This window comes from Saimiri boliviensis, chromosome 17 (assembly GCF_048565385.1).
Source record: "Saimiri boliviensis isolate mSaiBol1 chromosome 17, mSaiBol1.pri, whole genome shotgun sequence".
Lineage (NCBI taxonomy): Eukaryota > Metazoa > Chordata > Mammalia > Primates > Cebidae > Saimiri > Saimiri boliviensis.
In genome coordinates, this window is record NC_133465.1 from 22,872,708 (window position 1) to 22,897,959 (window position 25,252).

The 25,252-nt window shown below is 53.1% G+C and overlaps 1 protein-coding gene across 3 annotated transcripts in view; it reads left to right on the forward strand.

Moving 5' to 3' along the window:
• RAP1GAP2 (RAP1 GTPase activating protein 2) overlaps nucleotides 1-25,252 on the forward strand; it is a 271,958-nt gene that overhangs the window by 12,299 nt on the left and 234,407 nt on the right. For 2 of the 3 annotated variants that reach the window (XM_010343661.3, XM_074388359.1), the window contains exon 2: nucleotides 4,675-4,791. In XM_010343661.3, coding sequence (XP_010341963.1) covers nucleotides 4,675-4,791 — 117 coding nt within the window. Of the gene's footprint in view, nucleotides 1-4,674; nucleotides 4,792-8,776; nucleotides 8,956-25,252 lie in introns of those variants that run through there. The other variant, XM_039476611.2, reaches the window with a different exon arrangement.

Below are 25,252 nucleotides of genomic sequence, written 5' to 3' on the forward strand. Positions count from 1 at the left end.
CAGGAGAATTGTTGGAACTTGGGAGGCGTAGGTTGCAATGAGCTAAGATTGCACCATTGCACTCCAGCCTGGGTGACAGAGCGAGACTCCCTCTCAAAAAAAGAAAAGAAAATCCCTCGTCCACAGCCTCTGGGAGATGGGGGTGGAGAGCTGGAGGAGGGGAGGGGAGGCTGGGTTTTAGGTGGGGCCAGGAGGCGAAGCTGTGCATGTGGTTGAAGCTGTATCCACACAGTGGCAAGGGTGAGGGGTGGGGCTGGAGTGGCGGATGGCTCCTGAGTGGCCCTGCTCTTCCGTCAGCCTGGGGGTCTATGTGTGCCCGGTGGGGTCAAGGACAGCCTGATGTGATGTGTGGTCTGTCAGCCCGGGAGAGGCCCTGTGCCTGGCTGGGCCTCACGTCCTCATCTATGAAATAAAGCTGCTGGACCTGATGAGTGACTTCTTGGGATTCTTCTGCCCTAGCAATCTACGATGATGTCATAATGAGATGAGATCTTAACTTATCATTTCTTTTTGCCGGTTAACTTTTTTTTTAAAAAAGGTATTTACCTTTTAAAAATATAGGCTGTGCTCATACCTGTAATCCCAGCACTTTGGGAGGCCGAGGCGGGTGGATCGTTTGAGGTCAGGCGTTTCAGACCAGCCTGGCCAACATGGTGAAACCCCGTCTCTACTAAAAATAAAAAAATTAGCCAGATGTGGTGGTGGGTGCCTATAATTGCAGCTGCTTGGGAGGCGGAGGCAGAAGAATCACTTGAACCTGGAAGGCAGAGGTTGCAATGAGCCCAGATTGCGTCATTGCACTCCAGCCTGGGTGACACAGTGAGACTCTGTCTCAAAAAATAAAATTAAAATATAATAGAGTCATGCGGTTCTCATTCAAAAGGGTCTAAAGTAGTGACTACTCTCCAGGCTCTAAGGTCCCTCCTTGGAGTCAACCAGGTTTACCAGCATATCCCTGTTACCAGTTTCTACCACGGAGATGGCAAGAGCCTGTCACCCAGGGCTGAATCCTGAGGAACTGAAAGATGGAGAAAGACTGGGAAACTCATGATGAGAATAGGATGGGATTAATCAGGGTGGGATTCCTGGAGGAGCCCACTTTTGAGCCAGGTTTTATAGGAGGGGAGTCACTTTGGGGCCGGAAGCAGGTCACAGAGGAGGGACATGTCCCAAAGGGAAGTCATAATCTTTCCTCTCAAAGCTGTCCTCATCCAGCATGGATAGCTCTGCAGCCAGCCACCTGCACAAACCAGGAGTGGGGCAGTGATGTTGCTGCCTGTCTTCTTCTCACCTGTGTCCCGCCCAGCGCCAGGTTCTGCCAGCACAACTTCCTTAGCACACTCTCAAGTCTCCTCATCTGACCTGAGCCGGGAGTGGTAGCTCATGCCTGTAATCACAGCTACTCAGAAAGCTGAGCCAGGGCCGGGCGCGGTGGCTCATGCCTATAATCCCAGCACTGTGGGAGGTCGAGGCGGGTGGATCGTGAGGTCAAGAGATCGAGACCATCCTGGTCAACATGGTGAAACCCCCGTCTCTACTAAAAATACAAAAAATTAGCTGGGCATGGTGGTGCGTGCCTGTAATCCCAGCTACTCAGGAGGCTGAGGCAGGAGAATTGCTTGAACCCAGGAGGCGGTGGTTGCGTTGAGCCGAGATCGCGCCATTGCACTCCAGCCTGGGTAACAAAAGCGAAACGCCGTCTCAAAAAAAAAAAAAAAAAAAAAGAAAGAAAGCTGAGCCAGGAGGATCCCTTGAGCCAGGAGACCAGCCTGGGCAATGTATGGAGGTCCTGTTTCTAAAAAACAGACAGGGTGTGTTGGCTTATGCCTGTAATCCCGGCACTTAGCGAGGCCGATGTAGGTAGATCACAAGGTAAGAAGTTCGAGACCAACCTGTCAACATGGTGAAATCCTGTTTCTACTAAAAACACAAAAATTAGCCAGGCGTGGTGGTGGGTGCCTATAATTGCAGCTGCTCGGGAGGCTGAGGCAGGAGAATCGCTTGAACTTGGGAGGCAGAGTTTGCAATGAACTGAGATTGTGCCACTGCACTTCAGCCTGGGAGACAGAGGGAGACCCTGTAATAAAAAAAAAAAAAGATTTGGAATCTCTCTCCTGATGAGAAGGCACGTTGTGAAAAGGTCACTTTCCCATGCCTCATCCACCCTCTTTCCTCTCCCCCTGCCACCAGGAGATGACTTTTATCAGCTTTTGTGTCTCCAGAGTTTCTTTCTTTTTTTTTTTTTTTGAGACGGAGTTTCGCTCTTGTTACCCAGGCTGGAGTGCAATGGCGCGATCTCGGCTCACCACAACCTCCGCCTCCTGGGTTCAGGCAATTCTCCTACCTCAGCCTCCTGAGTAGCTGGGATTACAGGCACGTGCCACCATGCCCAGCTAATTTTTTGTATTTTAGTAGAGACGGAGTTTCACCATGTTGACCTGGATGGTCTCGATCTCTTGACCTCGTGATCCACCCGCCTCGGCCTCCCAAAGTGCTGGAATTACAGGCTTGAGCCACCGCGCCCGGCTGTGTCTCCAGAGTTTCTGTAGGTAAAGATAAGTGAGTGTGAATTCCCGCTCTATTCCCGGCCCCCTTTTCCACGTCGGTCACCCATGTTGCCCTGCACTTGAGTTTTCCCTCTGAACAGTGTGCCTTGGAGATCTTGGCATGATGGCACACAGGAACACCCTCAAACACAACATGTTTTTCAGCCGCACCTGGTTTCACTGTATGGATGAACCGTAGTTTATTTCATTCTCTACTCAAGGGTGTGTGGGTCGCTCCCAGTCTTTTGCTATTAGAGACAATCGCACAGATAATACTGTCCACTTGCTGGAATCTCTAGATACATTCTCCAAAGAGGGGATTCTTGGGCTAAAAGGGAAATGCATTTGGAATTCAGAAAGATGTTGTCAGCTTGTCCTCCGGAGGGGTTGTACCAAGTGATGTTCCCACTGTAATGTATCAGAGTGCCTGTTTGTAATTATACATTTATTTATGTGATTATTGGATGGTTTCTCTCCCCACAGGAGGCAGGGACTCTGTCAGTTTTGCTTATCATCACAGGCACTCAATAAATGTTGAATTAGGCTGAGTGTGATAGCACGTGCCTGTAATCCGAGCATTTTGGGAGGCCAAGGTGGCTGGATCACCTGAGGTTGAGAGTTCGAGACCAGACTGGCCAACATGATGAAAACCCATCTCTACTAAAAATACAAAAATTAGCCGGGCGTGGTGGTGGGTGCCTGTAATACCAGCTACTCAGGAGTCTGAGGCAGGAGAATCACTTCAACCTAGGAAGCAGAGGTTGCAGTCAGCTGAGATCACACCACTGGACTCCAGCCTGGACTACATGATTGAAACTCTGTCTCAAAAAAAAAACCCAAAAAACAAAAAACAAAAAAAGTTCAATTAGTGAATAGATTCATGGTTCTTCCAGGAGAAGTTGGCTAGGGTAGGAGGGAGACCATCTTCCTTTTGTGTTCACGGTGCCCAGCCCAGCTTCCCAGACACTTCCATAGGACATCTGGGACCCTGGGAGAGACTCTGGAGGTTCTGGAAGACCTGACCCTAATTGCTGACTCCCGATCCCCACTCCAGAGCAGCCCATCTCCTGCTATGAAATCAAGAAGCCCATGGCTGGGCGAGGTGGCTCACTCCTGTAAGCCCAGAACTTTGAGAGGCCCAGGCAGGAGGATTGCTTGAGGTCAGGAGTTCAAGATCAGCCTGGGACATACAGCAAGATCCTGTCTCTACAAAAAATTTAAAAAGAAAATCAGCTGGGTGGGGTGGCTTGTGTCTGTAGTCCTAGGTACTCAAGATGCCAAGGTGAGAGGATTGCTTGAGCCCACAAATTTGAGGCTGCAGTGAACTATAAATGCGCTACTGCACTCTAGTCTGGGTGAGAGAGTGAAATTATGTCTCTGAAAAAAAAAATGTAAAGAAAAAAAAGTTCAGTGTCTTAGCCCTGTAAGGGGACTTAAAGGATGGACCCTTGTCTGATGCCCGAATTCCCTGTGTGCCCTCTGCTTACACACTTCCAGTGATAGGGAACTCACCCCATCAGCTTCAGCTTCTTTCAGCTTCAGACAACTAACTTTTAGAACGCTTTTCATGTATTGGGCGGGTGCGGTGGCTCACACCTGTAATCCCAGCACTTTGGGAGGTCGAGGCGAACGGATCACTTGAGGTCAGGAGTTTGAGACCAGCCTGGCCAACATGGTGAAACCCATCTCTATTAAAAATACAAAAGTTAGCTAGGCATGGTGGCGGGCGTCTGTAATCCCAGCTACTGGGGCGGCTGAGGCAGGAGAATCGCTTGAATCTGGGAGGTGGAGGTTGCAATGAGCTAAGATCACACCACTGCATCCAGCCTGGGTGACGGAGCAAGACTCTGTCTCGAAAAACAAAACAAAAACAAAACAAAAAAAAAAAAAAAAAAACAAAGAAAAGAAAGCTTTTCCATTTATTGAGTTGAAATCTGATCCTTGTAGCTGCCTCCTCTTCAGGGAATGTTAATTGCGGCCTTCTGGAAACAAGGCTTTCTGGCAGAGGAGCAGGAGGGATATTTGGAAACAGGTACCCGTCAGCAATTCTCTGGCAGGCAGGGCTGACTCTCTGGGGGAGCTCTGCAGAGGGTGCTCCCCGCCTCACTCTCTCCTGTCCTGCCCACAGGTACGTGCAGGAAGGGCGGTTCCGAATGGAGGAGAGGACACTGACAGCCTTCCAGTGGCTCTACAGCCCACAGCAGCACCGCATCCTCAGCCGGGCCGACCTCCAGTCTCCATCCAGGTAAAGGGACCTTCTGCCTTGACCCTCACCTGCTTTGGCCTCGGTCCAGGCCCCTCAGCTGGTACTTACGAAGCCAGGGCCCCATTGGTCCACAAATCCACAGTGGGGAACTTTGCCTTCAGGGATGGGGAGGCCTCCTAGGAAAGAGTTTGTCAGCCTGGATGCTTGTCCCATCTCAAGTGCACCGAGAAACTTGAGGCAACTCACTGCCTCTGCTTTCTCCTCTGTCAAATGGATAGGATTGTATTTTCCCTGCCTTCTCCTGGGAGTTCGTAAGTCTCCAGTGAAATATACCTGCAGAGGTTTACAAAGCCTGGAGATCCATCGGACTAGGTGGCTCATGCCTGTGATCCCAGCACTTTGGGAGGCCGAGGCAGGAAGATCACTTGAGGTCAGGAGAGTGAGACCACCCTGGCTAACTTGGTGAAACCTCGTCTCTACTAAAAATACAAAAATTAGCTGAGCGTGGTGGCACATATCTGTAATCCCAGCTACTCGGGAGGCTGAGACAGGAGAATGTCTTGAACCCTGGAGGAGGAGGTTGCAGTGAGCCGTGACTGTGCCACTGCACTCCAGCCTGGACAACAGAGTGAGACTCCGTCTCAAACAACAACAACAACAACAAAAAAAACAAAGCCTGGAGAGCGCTGCTTCCTCCCTCTCTGAAGGGAGAGTGGCAGGTAAATTTGCTGGGCACCTCCTGCTTTGACCTGGAGCCAGCCCAGCCTTCCTTGACCAACTCCTTTCCCATGCCAGAGATTCCAGCTGGGATCCTGAGTCTGGGTGGAGGGCTGGGAGGTGAGGGCTTCTCCTGACCCAGATCCCTGCCCACTCTTCCCCCAGCACTGGACACGTGTGACCAACATCAGCAGTCACAACAGAGGAGTGCTGGCAACCCTTCTGCAGCCCAGCCCTTCCCAAGGTCTGCCATACCCGACCCTGGGCCTTTTCTTCCACTTTCCCCATCAAAGCTGTTGTTGTTGTTGCTGTTTTGTTTTGAGATGGAGTTTCGCTCTGTTGCCCAGGCTGGAGTGCAGTGGCATAATTTCGGCTCACTGCAACCTCTGCCTCCCGGGTTCAAGTGATTCTCTTGCCTCCGCCTCCTGAGTAGCTGGGACTACAGGCACATGCTACCACGCTCAGCTAATTTTTGTATTTGTCGTAGAGATGGGATTTCACCATGTTGGCCAGGCTGGTCCCGAACTCCTGACCTCAGGTGATCCGCCCACCTCAGCCTCCTAAAGTGCTGAGATTACAGGCATGAGCCACTGCGCCCGGCCACATAACTTCAGACTTCATACATGGGAAGGCTACATGCCATTTGTGAATTTGAAGAAGAGTCTGCTATAGAGTCACTGAGATAAGTGGCTGAATTCATTTTTGTGATAGAATATTATTTTTTTTTTAAAGAGATAGGGTCTCACTGTTTTGCCCAGGCAGGACTTGAACCTCTGGGCACAAGTGATTCTCCTAACTCAGCCACACTAGTTTTTAATTATTTTATTTAATTTATCTTGAGACAGGCTCTCACTCTGTCACTCAGGCTGGACTGCAATGGTGTGATCATGGCTCTCTGCAGCCTCAAACTTTTGGGCTCAAGTGGTCCTCCTGCTTCTGCCTTCTGAGTAGCTGGGACTCTAGGCATGCATCATCTTGCATGGCTAATTTATTTTATTTTGTTCTTGTTTTTGTAGAGATGGGGTCTTCCTATGTTGCCTGGCTGGTCTTGAATTCCTAGGTTCAAGCCATTCTCCTGCCTCTGCCTCCCAAAGTGCTGGGATTACAGACGTGAGCCACTGTGCCCAGCAATAGTTTTTTTCTTTTGAGACAGAGTTTGGCTCTTGTTGCCCAGGCTGGAGTGCAATGGTGTGATCTTGGCTCACTGCAACCTCTGCCTCCCAGGTCCAAGTGATTCTCCTGCCTCAGCCTCCTGAGTAGCTGGGACTACAGGCACATGCCACCACGCCCAGCTAATTTTTGCATTTGTGGTAGAGATGGGGTTTCACCATGTTAGCCAGGATAGTCTCAATCTCCTGACTTCATGATCCACCTGCCTTGGCCTCCCAAAGTGCTGGGATCACAGGCATGAACCACCAAGCCCGGCCGGCCAGCATGTCCGGCCACCATGTCAGCTCCCTCCTATCCTTTCTTTTCTTTTTCCAAGATGGAGTCTTGCTCTGTCACCCAGGTGGGAGTACAGTGGTGGGATCTTGGCTCACTGCAACCTCTGCCTCCCAGATTCAAGCAATTCTCCTGCCTCAGCCTCCCAAGTAGCTGGTATTACAGGTGCATGCCACCATGCCCTGCTAATTTTTTTTTGTATTTTTAGTAGAGACGGGGGTTTCCCCATGTTGGCCAGGCTGGTCTTGAACTCCTGACCTCATGGCCTGCCCTCCTTGGCCTCCCAACGTGCTGGGATTACAAGCATGAGCCACCACACCTGGCCTTCCTGCTATCCTTTCTTTCTTCCATAACTATCCATTGTGATCCTGCTGTGGGTCAGGCTTTCAAGGAAAACCAGGATACTGCCTTCATGGGCCACACGTCCTAGTTGGGAGAGACAGACGGTAAACATGTAAACACAGAGACAAGAAATTTTCCCAATATGACCAATGTGCTGAACAAACTCACAGGGCATCGAGCTAATGAGCAGCCAGTGGGGGTGTGGGGATTCTGGAAGAGGTGGACGACCTCTCCAGGAAAGTGACATTTGAGCTGAGTCCTGAAGGGCACGGGCTAGAAGCTGCTGTTGAGAGGTGTTGAGTGGGAGTTGGGGAGGGGGCACAGGGCACAGGGTGGAAGCATCCTTTTGTGGGGAACAGAAAGTTCCAGGCTGTTCTAGAAGGAGAAGGCCATTGTAGCCAGAGTAGAGTCACGACCAACAGGGTCATGAGGCCACGACCCACAGACAGAAGCCAAGATTTCTGTGCAATTAAAGGAATGGCTTTCTAGCACTTAGAGCTGCCTGAGGATGGCATGGGTTTCCTGGAGGGAGAAAAATTCCCATCTCTGGAAGTGTGCAAGCCATAGTCAAAGCCCCTCTCTGTGGAGGTTACGAGGATGAGACTCAAGCATCCCAAAGGCTGGCTAGAGGACCCTTCATTCCTTCAACCCCTTCGCCCTCAGGACCATCCTTGGTTTGAGGAAGCTGGGGGGGATGTCTGTGGAGTGCATGAAAGAAAGTTTCAGGTCGGGCGCGGTGGCTCATGCCTGTCAGCCCAGCACTTTGGGAGGCCGAGGCGGGCGGATCCCCTGAGGTCACGAGTTCGAGACCAGCCTGGCCAATATAGGGAAACCCCGTCTCTACTAAAAATACAAAAATTATCACGCCTGTAGTCCCAGCTACTCGGGAGGCTGAGGCAGGAGACTCGCTTGAACCCAGGAGGCGGAGGTTGCAGTGAGCTGAGATCGTGCCACCGCACTCCAGCCTGGGGGACAGAGCGAGACTCTGTCTCAAAAAGATCCAGCCCCAGATCCCAGGCAGCGGGGAGCTTCGGGGGTCGGTGCAGTCCTGGAGACTCGCAGGACAGCACCGTACCCGGTCCCGGGTCCTGCGCAACGCAGAGCTAGAGGGAGACCCCAAGCGTCGTCCTCAGCAGGTCAGGGGCGCTCAAGCGTCACGCGCCTCAGTTCCTCGTCGCCCCCTCCAGGAGCCCGGGGCAGGCGGGGCCGCTCCTTTCCCCCCCTGCCCCGGGTTCTCCGGGCGCGCCTGCCCCGCCCCGCCCCGCGCCTTTGTTTGGGAGGAGCCGCCTCGGGCAGCCCCCACGACGCTCGGGACCCGCTGTGACCCCGCCGCCCCCTCCCCGCGGCTGCGCCGGGCGATCTGCGGCGCCACAGCCAGGCCCAGGGCGCACCCCAGGCGGCGACGCGGCGAGGGCGGGAGCGCGAGTACCCCAGACCCAGTCCGCACCGGCTCGGGCTGCGCGTGCGCGGCGGCGACGCGGGGGGCGCCAGGTGTGCGGGCGGCGGCGGCGGAGGGCGCGGCTTGGCGCGCGGGGCCGGGCCGGGGTGCGCGCGTGCGCGGCTGGGCGGCTGTGAGGGACCCGCCGCGCGAGGAGGAGGAGGAGGAGCAGGGGGCCGGGCCGAGGGAGGGGGCGAGCCGCGGGTCGGCCTGGTGCCCTTCGCTCCGCGTCGGGAGGCAGCGCACCCCGGGCTGCGCCGCAGGTCAGTGGCCCCGGGGCTGGGATTCCGCAGCCCGGCCGGATCGGGGCGCGCGCTCCGCCGTGGCTGAGGGGAGCCGGAGCGTGTGCGGGGTGTGAACGCGTGCGGGTGCAGACAGACCCCGGCACGTACGGACGGCGCGAGCAGGGCTGCCATCCCGCGGAGCCCGCCGGCGTCACGGGTGGTGCTGGGGAGGGGGTGACCGTCCTCGGAAGCCCCTGCGGCGGGGGGCGCTGCACACACGGCCACCTATGGGGAGTGGGGTGTGTGTACCTGAGCCGCTCAGCCTGTCAAAGTCTGGCGAGAGAAGCTGGCGGGGATGGAGGTCGGAGAGGGGCTGTTTACAGGTGGAAGGGAAGCAGCCGGGAACCCCAGGAGGTCCCTGTAGCTAGGCAGGTTTGCTGCTTTCCCCGAGAGGGCTGAAACCCCATCCCATCGTCGCCCCAGCCTGGGCCTGCTGCAGGGACAGGAGCGTGGGTGCGGGGTGCTGGCTGAGAGGCCTGGAGGGGTCTTTGGGAGCGAGGCCGCTTCCAGCCTGATGCTCATTTCCAGAGGCGTGGGTGGGTGTGGGGGTGCCAGTTCCGGGTGGGAGTCCAGGCGTGTGTTCAGGAGACCTTAGGAGTCCGTGTAGACTGTCCTCTGGCTTTGCCAGCACCCGGCGCTGTGTCTGGACCTGGGAGCTGGCTGAGGGGTACCCTTCTTTCTTCCTATTTGTTTTCTGTAGCTCCCCCTACATCCTTGTTAACAAACCTGAAGGGTGCTTATAAGCAAGTGGGTTTGCTGGGATGCGCCCCTGTGGAGCGACCCTCATCAGAGAAGCCTCCGTAGGGAATGACAGGGTTGTCCTGAGCCAGGTGCCAGGGCTCTCGGCTTCGTAGCATGCCTTGTGACCCTGGGGCCGTCCCTCCAGCCCCACAGGCCTCAGTTTCCCATGGCGCACTGCCCTCCGGGTCTTCCTGCTGCGGGGTGGGGAGTAAACAGCTCGCACAGCTGCCTGGGAGGCCGGAGTGACTCAGGGTCTGTGAGGTCTTGGGCAGTGATTTTTCAGGGAAAGTCCCGGCACATCTTTTCGACTTGGGAAGGAGTTGGGGGAGGCTCTGGCCTCACGTCCAAGCTGTGGTGCTGAGTTTTCTGAGTCCAGAGGTGGGGTGGGGTGGGCATCTGCTGGATCTGGCTGCTCAGACTTCAAGAAGCTGGCCCAGGTCCCTCCTCCCTTCCCAGATGTTGAGGAGTTGGAGAGGGATGGGGCGGGTGGAGGGGGGGGGCGCCTGGTAGTGGGGTGGGGTAGGGGCTGGCTGGGAAGAGCTACAGCGCCACTCTTGGCCCCTGTGGTTGATGTTTCTGGGCAGAGACAGATGCTAAACTTGGGTAGGGTCAGGGCGGGTCTAAGTGGGACTGCCCAGCTCAGGGTGTTGAGGTGATTTGGTGGGAGGCGGCCTCAGCTGCAGAGAAGAGGACCCTGCTTCTGGAGGTGTGCTTGCAGCCCCCCTGACTCTCTTTCTGGGACCCTGTCTGATCTGCTTTGGCTGAGCCACTATGGCTCAGAATGACTTGAGCCTGGGAAAGGGACCTTGGCATGGACGGGGTTGGTGGCAGGGTCTCATAGTGGTTAAGCATGAAGGCCCTGCTGCTGTCACTCAGACCTGGGTGTGAGTCCCAGCCCCACCACCTACTGTGGTTCCTCCACCTGCATTCCCCTCAACAAGAGCCCAAGGGAGAGGCTTGCAGGCCATGGTGTGTTTGGGAATTGATTTCGGGACAGAAGGGCGAGGACTGGGGTTCAAAGGAGAGGAAGGGAAAGCAGCTATTTTATTATTTCCACCACTCTCCTGGGTGGTCTCCCAGGGAGCCTTACAGAGAACTGCTCTGCTGGGGAGAGGAACAGGGAAGTATTTATCTACTAGCCCCGTCCCCTGCCTGACAAGGGCGGCTCTATGGATGTTATTTCCCGTGTATACTTCCAGAGGCACATGTGTGGGGCTCAGGTGGCTTCCTGTGGGCACCCCACATGGCAGCTCCCAAGAAGGCCCAGCTGGCCTTATGTGGAGCACTGTCCCATTGCACCTGTAAGATGCTGCTTGGAGCCTGCAGGGACTGGTCATTGCAGAAGTGGCTGAGAGGTGGGGGTGAGAGGGCTGGAAGCAGCGCACTGAGGTGTCTACCACTGCATGACCTTGGGCAAGTGACCTGACTTCTCTGAGACTCGGTTTCCTTATCTGGGTGTTTTAGGTATTAAAACGATATTTATTGAAATTTTTTTTTTTCGTGAGACCGAGTCTTGCTCTGTCACCTAGGCTGAAGTGTAGTGGCGCAATCTTGGCTCACTGCAACCTCCACTTCCCAGGTTCAAGCAATTCTCCTGCCTCAGCCTCCCGAGTAGCTGGGACTACAGGCACGTGTCACCATGCCCTGCTCATTTTTGTATTTTTAGTTGAGACAGGGGTTTTACCATGTTGGCCAGGCTGGCCTTGAACTCCTGACTACAGGTGATCCACCTGCCTCGGCCTCCCAAAGTACTGGGATTACAGGCATGAGCCACCACACCCCGCCTGTTATTTATTGAATTTTTGAACATGGTGCTGGGCCCGTAGCAAGGGCTTCCCCAGGGGTATTTCTTTGTTTTTTTTTGAGACAGAGTTTCGCTTTTGTTACCCAGGCTGGAGTGCAATGGCGCGATCTCGGCTTACCGCAATCTCCGCCTCCTGAGTTCAGGCAATTCTCCTGCCTCAGCCTCCTGAGTAGCTGGGATTACAGGCACGCGCCACCATGCCCAGCTAATTTTTTGTATTTTTAGTAGAGACGGGGTTTCACCAGGGTTGACCAGGATGGTCTCGATCTCTTGACCTCGTGATCCACCCGCCTTGGCCTCCCAAAGTGCTGGGATTACAGGCATGAGCCACCGCACCCCGCCTGTTATTTATCGAATTTTTGAACATGGTGCCGGGCCTGTAGCAAGGGCTTCCCCAGGGGTATTTCTATATAGCCAGGAAGACCACACGCACAGGGTGGCTCAGTCATTCACTCAGGTGCAGGGGGTCTGCATAAGATGACCTCTAAAGACCTCTCCTGGTCATAGGACCTGGGACTTGGGCCAGACTACTGACCTCGTCAGTTCCTCTAGGGCTGTGGCTCAGTTTCCCAGACCTCCTGAATGCTTCTGTTTCACAGTCTGTGAATTGGAGTCAGCGATGTCTTGCTCCTGGGCTGGCCGCTCATTTGTACCTCTTCCTGGGCTCTGCCCCAGGAGGACACACAAGCCCAGTGCTGGCAGAGGAGGGCGAGGGGAACAGGCAGCTCAGAAGCAGGTGCTTGAAGGAGGAGTGGAGGAGGGTGGATGCTGGCATTTGGAGCTGGCATATGGTCATGGGCACTGGTCTGGGCCATAGTCAATGGAGGAGGACAAGGCAGGGGCTGGGGGAGGGCTAGAGAAACGCAGAGCAGGAAAGGAAGGTGAGTGGCTTGGCAGAAGGTGGCAAGAAGGATGGGAGAGCCAGGGCCAGGAGGTGGGTTGGAAGCCTTGTGTGTGGGGATTCACAGTGTCTGTGGAGGTGGTGACCAAATGGGAGAGTGATGGGGGTGGCATGAGGGGAGGGAGGGCAGAAGGTGAGGTCGAGTTGGGGCTTCCTAGGCTGTAGGCTGGGGCAGGCTTCTTGGTTCACGGCACAGCATCCACAGTCCTCCTCATTCTTTTGGTGGTATCCACCTGCCCCTCTCAGACCACCACCCCTTTTGACAGGGGAGGAGCTGTCTGCAAACACTTAGGTCCGGTTATGAGTGGCTATTGGAGGAGGTCCAGAGGTGCCTTTGCCAAGGCCTGTCTCAATGGCGCCATGACGGCCGTTGTCTGCCGACCCTCTCCCATCTCTGAGCAATGTGCCACCCGCTCTGGGAGAGGTCACATTGTGGGGAAGGTGTCCAGCTGCCTCTTGCTTATGCATGGCCAGCTCGGACTGGCCTTATAAAGGTCATTGCCTTCATCCCCCTGCCTGCAGGCAAGGTCACCCCTGGCCTATGCTGGCAGATGCAGCAGCTGCTGTCTTCATTACAGTCATTTAAAGGCTACTCCAATTTCTGCCATTTGTTTTTAATAAGTTTAATGAAAAATAAAACAATAATACCAGCCTATCCATCGACTCCCCCCACCTTTTTTTTTTTTTTTTTTTTTTTGAGATGGAGTCTCCCTCTGTTGCCCAGGCTGGAGTGCAATGGCATGATCTCGGCTCACTGCAACCTCCGCCTCCTGGGTTCAAGCGATTCTCCTGCCTCAGCCTCCTGAGTAGCTGGAGCTGTAGGTGTGCACCACCTTGCCTGGCTAATTTTTCTATTTTTAGTACAGATACAGGGTTTCACCAGGTTGGTCAGGCTGGTTTTGAACTCCTGACCTCATGATCCACCTGCCTTAGCTGCCCAAAGTGCTGGGATTACGGGTGTGAGCTACCGCACCTGGCCTGACTCCCCTTTTAAAGAGGGCGTCTTATGGATAACGTTCTTCTTGCCCACACCTCTTGCAGTGCTTTGGTGCCTGTCTAGCAGGAAGTGCTGCCTCATGTCTGATCTCAGCCTGACATGCTGCACTTTTTTTGGATGTGTTGTGTGTTTTTGCTTCTCTATTTGTTGTGATCCTTCCAGATGGTTATAAGGCGATTCCTGTCCACCTGCTCAGGACCTGAAGCAGACTCAGGTGCACCTAAGGCAGGTGTGATACCAAGGCAAGGACGGTGCTTTGGGGGATCCGGCCCGAGACACGGCAGTGCTGAGCCCGGGCCCTGCCCACACTCTGGTTCTGGACCTGTGGCTTGCTCTCAAGGCCAGCTGGTTCCCACTGCTTTCCCTAGTTCAGATCCAGGATTACTGGCCTCCTTCTTGGACCATGCTGGGCCCGCTGGCTGGGCTCTGCCGGGTCTGGGTCAGCAGATGGCAGTGGGCGTGGGCACCTGGGGGACCCTGGCACAGCCAGGGCCCTGCCGATGAGATGGCTGGCAATGAGCAAGAGCAGGAGGGGAGAGACAGGGAGTGATAGGCCGTCAGGAACATGGAGGTGTGTCCGTGCACGTGTACACATCTGTGCTCGGCGTGCACGCGTGGCTTTGCAGGGCTCGTTGCTGGATTGCTGTGTCTGGACATCTCTGGGTGGCTCCATGTGGCTCTTCTGAGCATGTCTCTGTGTGTGCACTGTTGTGTGCTTTGGCTTGTTCACGGGTACTTTTCTCTGGATATGTGTGCCGGCCACCTACTGGGTGCTCTCTAGGGTTCTCGGGAATGCACCCATCTCGATGGCAGGTGATACTTTTTCCCTGCAGGATTTCCTGCCCCCATTGACACTCTCTTGTGTCTTCTGCCAGGCCCCATTTTGCCCTCTCTGCCGGCTTCCTTACCCTGTTTCTCCTTCTGCCTTGAGGAAGTTGCTTCTTCCCCTCTGGCTGTGTGGGTGCCCGCTGCCTTCTGGGGAGGGCCTGAAGAGGGACAGCAAGTCCAGCCTCTAGCCCCGTTCTCCTGAGCTGAGGGTGATGGGCTCAAGCTCTGGGTTGAGGCGATGAGTCAGGGATGGCTGCAGGGGTGGGCAGGGGTGGCCTACGTGCCAGCATGCTGCAGGGAAGTGTGTGCTCCTGCCCCTCCACCTGACCCACCCTCAGTGGCTTGGGCACCAGTGCAGCTGTGATAAGGCTCCCTTACCTGGCTATTCATACTCTCTTCCCAGTAGCCCTGGTTGGCACAGTTTCTGATGGGGAGCAGAGTGGTCTCTGTGGCTTTGGGCATCCACTGGGGACCTTGGCCTTAGCATAATTCATCCCACCATAATCACTGGTGTTTATGGAGCTCTTCCTGCACCAGGCCCTGGACTACACACTGCGCATGTAATCAGCTCATTTACTCCTCAGAACAGTTCCATTCCAGGGGATACTAGTTCTGTTTGGTGGGTTTGAAAAGCATCCCTGGCCGGGCACAGTGGCTCACGCCTGTAATCTCAGCACTGGGGAGGCTGAAGTGGGTGGATGACCTGAGGTCAGGAGTTCAAGACAAGCCTGGCCAACATGGTGAAACTCCGTCTCTACTAAAAATATAAAAAAATTAGCTGGCCGTGGTAACATGCACCTGTAATCCCAGATACTCGGGAGGCTGAGAATTGCTTGAACATGGGAGGTGGAGGTGCCACTGCACTCCAGCCTGGGTGACAGAGTGAGACTCTGTCTCAAAAAAAAAAAAAAAAAAAAAAAAAAAAAAAAAAAAGGCATCCCATTCTATGAGGACGTTTTCCCATTTTATGAGGAAGTAGAGGCTCAGAGAGCCTGGCTTACTTCCACAGGGTTACACGGCAAGTAACCGATAGAGCCAGGTTTTGAACCCAGACCTGTTCTGCTGTTCCCTCCACTCTTCACAAGGCTGTGTCTTCTCATCTTGGCTGTCTCCCTCTCAGAGAGGCCATCCCATATCACCCCCTATACACAGGGCTTCCTAGCCATCCGGTCCCATTTGGATCAGATCACCCTATTGTAAATACCTGCATAAAGGTAGCCCTCTTTTTTTTTTTTTTTTTTTTTTTTTTTTGAGACAGAGTTTCACTCTTGTTACCCAGGCTGGAGTGCAATGGCGCGATCTCGGCTCACCGCAACCTCCGCCTCCTGGGTTCAGGCAATTCTCCTGCCTCAGCCTCCTGAGTAGCTGGGATTACAGGCACGTGCCACCATGCCCAGCTAATGTTTTGTATTTTTAGTAGAGACGGGGTTTCACCATGTTGACCAGGATGGTCTCGATCTCTTGACCTCATGATCCACCCGCCTCGGCCTCCCAAAGTGCTGGGATTACAGGCTTGAGCCACCACACCCGGCCAAGGTAGCCCTCTTTTATCCTCTACCTCCTAACCTCCTCTTCCCCACCTAGAGCAGGGGTCTGTCTGTCTTGCTGACTAAAATATCCTTAGAACTAGCAGACAGCTTGGAACACAGTACGCATGCAATAAACATTCATTTAAACGTGAATGAATTGATGAGTAAAGAGAGGTCTGACTCCAGACCTAAGCTTGAAACCCCTCCACTGTACTGTCTTTTACACAGCAGGGACCATTGCAGAGTGGCAGGCGCACAGGCTCTGGAGCCAGCTTGCTTGGTTCAAATTCTGACCCTGCCAGTGTGCTGGTTATCTAATGCTGCTAAATAAACCACCAAAAGCTTATGGCTTAAAACAATGATGACATTGATTTTGCCCATGAATCTGCAATGTGTGGGCAGGGTTCAGTGGGGATAACGCTTCTCCATTCAGCATTGGCTGGAGTGGTTCAAGGTCTAGGGGCTCAAGTCATCTGAAGGCTCAGTTGCTCACACATCTGGCATTTGCTGCTGACTGTTGACTTTGGGTCAGTTGCTCTGCATGTGGGCCTCTCTATATGCTGTCTCCACGTGCTAGATTGGGCTTCCTCCCAGCATGGTGGCTGAGCTAAGGGACAAGCATGCCCAGAAAGAGAGCCAGGTGGAAGCGATTTCACTTTTTATTTTATTTTATTTATTTAGAGATGGAGTCTTGTTCTGTCGCCCAGGCTGGAGTGCAGTGGCATGATTTTGGCTCATTGCAACCTTTGCCTCCTGGTTTCAAGCAATATTCCTGCTTCAGCCTCCCAAGTAGCTGAGATTGCAGGCATCTGCCACCACGCCTGGCTAATTTTGGAATTTTTAGTAGAAACAGGGTTTTCCCATATTTGCTAGGCTGGTTTTGAACTCCTGACCTCAAGTAATCCACCAGCCTTGGCTTCCCAAAGTGCTGGAATTATAGGGGTGAGCCTCCTCACCTGGCCAGCAGTTTATTCTTTCTTTGGAGATGGAATCTTGCTCTGTCACCCAAGCTAGAATGCAGTGGTGTTATCTTGGCTCACTGCAACATCTGGCTCCCAGGTTTAAGTGATTCTTCTGCTTCAGCCTCTTGAGTAGCCTGGATTACAGGCGGCTGCCACCATGCCCAGCTAATTGTATTTTTTGTTGAGTCGGGGTTTCACCATGTTGGCCAGGCTGGTCTTAAACTCCTGACCTTAGGTGATCTGCTCACCTCGGCCTCCCAAAGTGCTGGGATTACAGGCATGAGCCACTGTGCCCGGCCAATTCTTTTAGCAACAGGTACACTTTTGCCACTGATCCCCTGGCCACAGGTGAGGCTTGGATCTGCCCAAATGACAGGGTCTGTCCCCGAATCCCCACTCACTCTCATGTAGTCCAGGGAGCATCTTACTGTGCAGAGCCCTGCTGAGGGTGGGGCCTGTAATGGGGAGGGAAGGGGGAGCTTGAAGGGAAAAGGCCTTTGCTGTCCCAGTTGATTGTATCATTCCAGGTTAGCCCTGCTCCCTTCAAGGGGCCTGGGGCAAGTGTTGCTGACGGAGACACCATGAGGCTGGGGCTTGGGCAGAATTGCTCTGGGCCTGGGGCTGGCTGAACACCACCAGGACCCTCATCTTTATCCAGGGAAAATCAGGATAGTGAGCCCTGAACACGCTGTGTTTGAGCTGAGGGCTCTCTCCGCCTCTTCCTGTCCCTGCCGCCTGCTTCCACGTGAGTCACTGTTCATCTGCCTGAGGCATCGTCCCCCCGGCCTTGCTTGCCAGCCTCGGGGAGGAATCTCAGGGAGAATCTCAGGGTTTGCTCCTTGTGGTCCAGGTTGGGCTGCTCCTGAGCAGGACATTGGCAGGGGGCCCACGAAGGATCTGGGGGTTTGCTCAAGCCCAGCCTGGCAGCGTCTCCCATCTAACGCAGCCATCATTTGGGCCTGCTCTGCTGTAAGCCTTCCCTGACGGAATGGCAGAAGGGCTGAGAGGGGGGCTCTGGGTTTGAATTCTGCTGTCACCTTCCAGCCCTGTGGGCTTGGACATGTCTCTTAACCTCTCTGAGGCTCTAGTCCTCACCAGGAGGGGACTGGTATGGTATGAGTGAAAGGAAAAAAAAAAAAAAATGACATCTTTTTTTTTTTTTCTTTTAAGACACAGTTTTGCTCTTGCACCCAGGCTGGAGTGCAGTGGCGAAATCTTGGCTTAATTCAACCTCCACTTCCTGGGTTCAAGCCATTCTCCTGCCTCAGCCTCCCGAGTAGCTGGGACTACAGGCACGTGTCACCACACCCAGTACTTTTAGTAGAGATGGGGTTTTGCCATGTTGGTCAGGCTGGTCTTGAACTCCTGACCTCAGGTGATCCACCTGCCTTGGCCTCCCAAAGTGCTAGGATGACAGTGTGAGCCACCGTGCCTGGCCTGAAGTTATTCTTTACAGATGAAAAACCTGAAGCGGAGGGAGTTTAAGTGGTGTCCCCACAGCTCCTTTAGTGTCAGAACTGGGGCTGGAGTCCGTGTGTTCTGACACCAGGTGGTGGTTGCTTCTCTTCTGCAACAAGGAGGATTTCCCCCTTCCCTCAACCTCTTTCTCCAGAGGGCAACAGGGCTGCCATCCTAGAACTAAGCCCAAGAAGATGCTCCCTTTCCTCCTTGCACCACCCAAGCTTGCCTGCAGGGGGCGTGAATGCCCACCTTTTTGCCTGTCCTGTGAGGTGCCAGGTGCCCTGATAAGCTTAGTAGGGGAGGGCTGGAGTGACCCAGCTGCATGGGTGTGGGCAAAGAGTTAGCTGCGTGCTCCCGTTTCCTGAGAGGCCCTTCAGGCATCCTCCAGCGTTCAAGCCTTTCTTTTATATTACATTTTTATTATTTTTTGAGACAGAGTTTCACTCTGTCTCCAAGGCTGGAGTGCAGTGGTGAGATCTCTGCTCACTGCAACCTCTGCCTCCCCAGTTCAAGCAATTCTTCTGCCTCAGCCTTCCGAGTAGCTGGGTTACAGGCACCTGCCACCACACCTGGCTAATTTTGGTAGTTTTAGTAGAGTCAGGGTTTTGCCATTTTTGGCCAAGCTTGTCTTGAACTTCTGACCTCAGGTGATCCATCCCTTTCCTACCCAAAGTGCTGGGATTGCAGGTGTAAACCACTGCCCCTGGCCATTCTTTTTTCTTTTCTTTTCTTTTTTTTTTTTGGGAGATGAAGCCTTGCTCTGTCCCCAGGCTGGAGTGCAGGGGCGAGATCTCTGCTTCCTGCAAACTCCACCTCCCAGGTTCAAGCGATTCTCCTGCCTCAGCCTCCCAAGTAGCTGGTATTACAGGTGTCCACCACCACACCTGGCTAATTTTTGTATTTTTAGTAGAGACAAGGTTTCACTGTGTTGGCCAGGCTGGTCTTGAACTCCTGACTTCAAGTGATCCACCTGCCTTAGCCTCCAAAGTGCTGGAATTACAGGCATGAGCCACCATGTCCGGCTTTGGCTTTGTTTTGAGACAGGGTCTTACTCTTTGCCCGCACTGGAGTGCAGTGGCATGGTTATAGCTTACTGCAACCCCAACCTCCTGGCCTGGAGTGACCCTTCCACGTCAGCCTCCCAGGTATCTGGGACTATAGGCACACAGCATCATGCCTGGCTAATTAAAAATTTTTTTGTACAGATGGGGTCTTACTATGTTGCTGGGACTGGTCTCAAACTCCTGGTCTCAAGCAGTCCTCCTACCTTGGCCTTCCAAGGTGCTGGGATTACAGGTCTGTGCCACTGCACACTGTCGCTGTTTTTTTAAACTTGAAGTTTTAGGATATCTTCATATATAAACATATATTAAATGCTACCTGGTTATTTTCAGTGGCTACATAGTATTCTGTCGTATGCTTATTCTGCAGTGTAGTTAATCCTCGGTGATCATTTAGATTATTTTTGAATTTGCTATTACAATGATTTGATTAATGTCTGTATGCATAGATCTTGTCAACTTGTATGAGTTAACCTGTGCAATAAATTTCTAAAAACAAAATGGTTGGCACAAAGGGTATGTACACTTAAACAATTTTGCTGCAGTGTGTTAGTTTTCTGCAGAGAAATAGAACTAATAGTAGATACATACATATGTATGCAGATGTGTGTGTGTGTGTGTGTGTGTGTATGCACGCGTTTAGATTTATTATGAGGGATTGGTTCATGTAATTTGTGTTTTTTTTGTTTGTTTTGAGTTGGAGTCTGGCTCTGTCGTCCAGGCAGGAGTGCAGTGGCACAATCTTGGCTCACTGCAACCTCTGCCTCCCTGGTTCAAGTGATTCTACTGCCTCAGCCTCCCAAGTAGCTGGGATTACAGGTGCCTGCCACCAGGCTCAGCTAATTTTTTTTGTATTTTTAGTAGAGATGGGGGTTTCACCATGATGATCAGTCTGGTCTCGAAATCCTGACCTCAAGTGATCCACCTGCCTTGGCCTCCCAAAGGGCTGGAATTACTGAGCTCAACCAGGCCTGAGGCACTGCACCTGGCCAGGTTCATGCAATTTTGGAAGCTGAGAAGTCCCATAATTTGCTGTCTGTTAGCTGGGGATCCAGGAAGGCTGGTGGCATAGCTCTAGTCCAAGTCCTAAGGCACAAGGACCAGGAGCGCTGATAGCTGACAGCATAAGACGGGTGTCTCAGCTCAGGCAGAAAATGAACTCTCCCTTCCTCCACTGTTTTGGCAAGCCCTCAATATGTTGGATGATGCCCGCCCACATTGGTAAAGGGGCATCTTCTTTACTTACTCTACCAATTCAAAGGCGAATCTCTTCCAGAAACAACTCACAGACATACCCAGAAATAATGTTTCATCAGTTATGGAGACATCCCCTAGCCCAGTCAAATTGACACATAAAATAAACCAGCACAGAGATAGTGTCAAATATCTACACATAAATGGGATGCCTGCCTGATTCCTATACCTTTACACCATTATCAATTTTTTTTTTCTTTTGAGACGGGGTCTGTGCTTAGTCACCCAGGCTGGAGTGCAGTGACACAATCATGAGTCACTGGAACCTCTTTGTCCTGGGCTGAAATGATCATCTCACCTCAGCCTCCCCAGTAGCTGGGACTACAGGTGCCTGCCATCATGCCCCACTAATTTTTGATTTTATTTATTTATTTTTTTTTTATTTTTGAGATGGAGTTTCGCTCTTGTGACCCAGGCTGGAGTGCAATGGTGCGATCTCGGCTCACCGCAACCTCCGCCTTCTGAGTTCAAGCAATTCTCCTACCTCAGCTTCCCGAGTAGCTAGGACTACAGGCGCGCGCCACCATGCCCAGCTAATTTTTGTATTTTTAGTAGAGACGGGGTTTCACCTTGTTGACCAGGATGGTCTCGATCTCTTGACCTCATGATCCACCTGCCTCAGTCTCCCAAAGTGCTGGGATTACAGGCTTGAGCCACTGCACCCAGCAATTTTTGATTTTTTGTAGAGATTGGGTTCCAGCACGTTGCCCAGACTGGTCTTGAACTCCTGAGCTCAAGTAATCCACCCGCCTTGGCTTCCCAAAGTGCTGGGATTACAGACATGAGCTACCACTCCTGGCATTATCAATTTTTTAAAAAACTTTATCTGATGGGTAATAGTGATACCTTGTTTGTTTGTTTGTTTGTTTGTTTGAGTTGGAGTCTTGCTCTGTTGTCCAGGCTGGAGTGCAATGGCATGATCTCGGTTCACTGCAACCTCTGCCTCCTGGATTCAAGTGATTCTCCTGCCTCAGCCTCCCAAGTAGCTGGGACTACAGGTGCACGCCACCACGCCCAGCTTATTTTTTGTATTTTTAGTAGAGACGGGGTTTCACCATGCTAGCCAGGATGGTCTTGATCTCCTGACCTCATGATCCACCGGCCTTGGCCTCTCAAAGTGCTGGGATTACAGGTGTGAGCCACCTTGCCCAGCTGATACCTTGTTATTATTTAAAATTTTTAATTGTAGTAAAATTCATAGCTTCTCTAGTTCATAGCCATGTATTGCTGTCAACTATCTTGGTCTCGGGTCTTACTGAACAGATAAAAATACATTGTTCAGTCATTTTGGGAAACTGAGGTGGGCAGAGCACCTGAAGTCAGAAGTTCAATAGCACCTGAAATCGGAAGTTCAAGAGCAGCCTAGCCAACATGGTGAAACCCTGTCTCTGTTGAAAATACACACACAAAAAAAATTCGTCAGGCATGGTGGGGTGTACCAGTAGTCCCAGCTACTTGGGAGGCTGAGGCAGGAGAACTACTTGACCCCGGGAGGCAGAGGCTGTAGTGAGCCGAGATTGCACCAGTGCATTCCAGCCTGGGTGACAGAGTGAGACTCCATCCCAAATAAAAAAAGAAAAATAAAAAGAGAAAAAAAAGGCCTGGTGTAGTGTCTCACGCCTGTAATCCCACCACTTTGGGAGGCCGAGGTGGGCAGATCATGAGGTCAGGAGATCGAGACAATCCTAACACTGTGAAACTCCATCTCTACTAAAAATACAAAAAATTAGCTGGGCGTGGTGGTGCGCACCTGTAATCCCAGCAACTCAGGAGCCTGAGGCAGGGGAATTGCTTGAATCTGGGAGGTAGAGGTTGCTGAGAGCCAAGAATGCACCACTGCACTCTAGCCTGGGCAACAGAGCAAGACTCCTCAAAAAAACAAAAGAGAATAAATTGTGCAATCTTGGTACGTCAGGGCCCTGCTCTTGGAATCCGTTTTCACAAGCCCTCCTTTTGCAATCTGCCATCATCTTGCTTTTCAGCACTTGAGCAATGGGAAATTCAGTCTGGCCCTTGAGATAGTGCAGGCGGGGCAGTGATCTGTGGACTGAATATCACTAGGCAGATGTGCAATCACTGTGCAATCATTTCGGGAAACTGAGGCGGGCAGAGCACTTGAGGTCAGGAGTTCAAGACCAGCCTGGCACACAGGAGTTCAAGACTAGCCTGGCAGGACGAGCGGAAGGGACAATGTGGTTTCCTCTGCTTGGGCAGCTCAGATCTGACAGCCACCAGCGGGAGCTGAAAGATGAGACAAGCTCCTTTCCCAGGCATGGGATGAGGCAGTTACAGGAAGCTCAGGAAACAGATGTCCAAGAGAAGCAGGCGCTAGGTGGTCTGACCCAGATCCTCTGCCGTCCAGACAGTACTACCCATCCAGCCCCAGTACTAACCCCCTGGAACTCAGCTCTCATCCCAGCTCCACCTCCAAGTCACTGGGGGGGCAGGTCATCTACTCTCTTCGGGTTTCAGCCTGCTATTCATCCAAGGGGAGACGTAGATCGACCTCTGCTTCCTTCATAAATCACATGAAGACAAAGGATGACGGAGAGGCCAGGCGCGGTGGCTCCTGCCTGTAATCTTAGCACTTTTGGAGGCCAAGGCGGGTGGATCATTTGAGGTCAGGAGTTCTGTCACCACTAAAAATACAGAAATTATCTGGGGTGATGGCGGGCGCCTGTAATCCAGCTACACGGGAGGCTCAGGCAGGAGAATCACTTGAACCCAGGAGGTGGAGGTTGCAGTGAGCTGAGATCGCGCCACTGCACTCCAGCCTGAGTGACAGAGCGAGATTCTGTCTCTAAAAAAGAAAACAACAAAAAAAAAGCCCATCGAACTGGTTGGGTTCCCTGGACCTCTGCCCTGGGGTTGGGACTCTGGCTGGGACTTACCCCCAGGCTGGTCCCCCAGTAACCCCCACAGCCCTTGTGACCTGTGACCCACAGCAGGCTCTGGGAAGTGTTAGGAGCCTGACAGAGAAGGAGCCCATCCAGCCAGGCGATTTGGGGGCCTGGGCACTTGCTCCTTCCCTCTTCATTATTCTCTCCCCAGTGATGAGCTGAGCATTGCTTAGGATTCTCATTTTCCCATCTGTAACATGGGCACTGACGAACTGTGCGTTTTTGCCAGTTCCAGAATGAGTGGGGCCGATAGTCATCAAGCTGGGTTAATGTGGTTGGATTCCTTCACTTCCCTGAGCCTCAGTGTCCCTGTCTGTAAAATAATAGGGTGCCATCTCAGAGGGGGTTGTGAGGCCAAAGTGAGCTAGGCGGTTCGGTCTGCGCTGGCCCACAGGAGACTCACAGATGCCGGTGCTGCCCTGGCCCTCTTGGGCCCGCAGCTCGTCGTCCTCTCCCTGCTGGCTGCCTGGCTGCCGAGTCAGCAGAGCTGTGGGAGGAAGCTGGGCTGTGCTTGGTGGGGCCAAGAGGGCTGGGCCTGCCTCACAGAGTGCTTCCCTTTTCTCTCTCTTTTTTTTTTTTTGAGATGGAGTCTCACACTGTCACCCAGGCTGGAGTGCAGTGTCACGGTCTTGGCTCACTGCAACCTCCGCCTCCCAAGTTCAAACGATTCTCCTGCCTCAGCCTCCCAAGGAGCTGGGATTACAGGCACCGGCCACCACGCTCAGATAATATTTGTATTTTTAGTAGAGTTGGGGTTTCACCACGTTGGTCAGGCTGGTCTTGAACTCCTGACCTCAGCTGATCCACCCGCCTCAGCCTCCTAAAGTGCTGGGATTACAGGTATGAGCCACCGTGCCCGGCTGCTTCCCTTTTCTCTGGACTCACAATCCTTCCCAGAGAGCGTGAGGTCCCCTCGCTGTGCACCGCTTATGGAAGAGGAGAGCCCTGTGCTGAGTGTTTCCGTTCGCTGATGACCTCGTGAGGGTGGTGGCAGCCTTCCAATTATGGAAGAGAAAACCCAGGCCTAGAGAAGTTAACTTGCCTGAGGTCATGGGACCTCAAGAAGGAGAGGAAGGGAGGGCGGGAAAAGCCGGCTTTTGCCCTGCAGGGCTCGTGAAGTGCCATGAAAAGCCACCTGGGAGAGGCCCTTCCCTCTTTCAGCCATCACTCTGGGTGTGCCTGGACCACTGCATCCTTCTGGTTTCTCCAAGCTTCCTGGACCCCAGTGGCGTCTAAGAAGTCCAGGCCACTGTGAGTTCTGCACCCCTGCCTGCTGTGAGGCTGCCCACCTAGTTCTGTTCCTTGGCCAGGTGTCTGAATCATGAGTGTTGTTTGTGGCTGTCAGGGAGCGCATCCCCAGAAGGGGAAACCAGCCTCAGAGCGGCAGCAGTGGAGGCTTGAGACGCGCCCCTTGCCTTGTCTGCAGGCTGCTGTTCAGATGTCTGGGACTGGGCCCCAGCCTTTCCCGACTCTGGGAACGCTTGTTCCAGGTGTTCATACCTGGCCTTTACCTGGGTGTCTCCATAGACTGGGAGGCCCTAGATAAGAGCATCTGTCAGCTTTATCTTCTAGAACACATGCGGCAGGCAACATTCACATGTGGTCAGTGTGGGTGGTGGGTGTGCCTGAGTGTGATATGACTCTCATCCCACTTCTCTCATGCATGAAAACACATCCAAGTATACTTCAAAGATGGGCCTGTCATTAACTCCCTCTAACTGATTTTTTTTAAAAAAGTAGGAAAATTGCAACCCATGCAACACCCCCTGCCCCAGCACCTCCCGAGGCTGTAGAGGCTGTGGGCTGTGTCTGGCTTGCCCTGGTGCTTTCTGTACCCA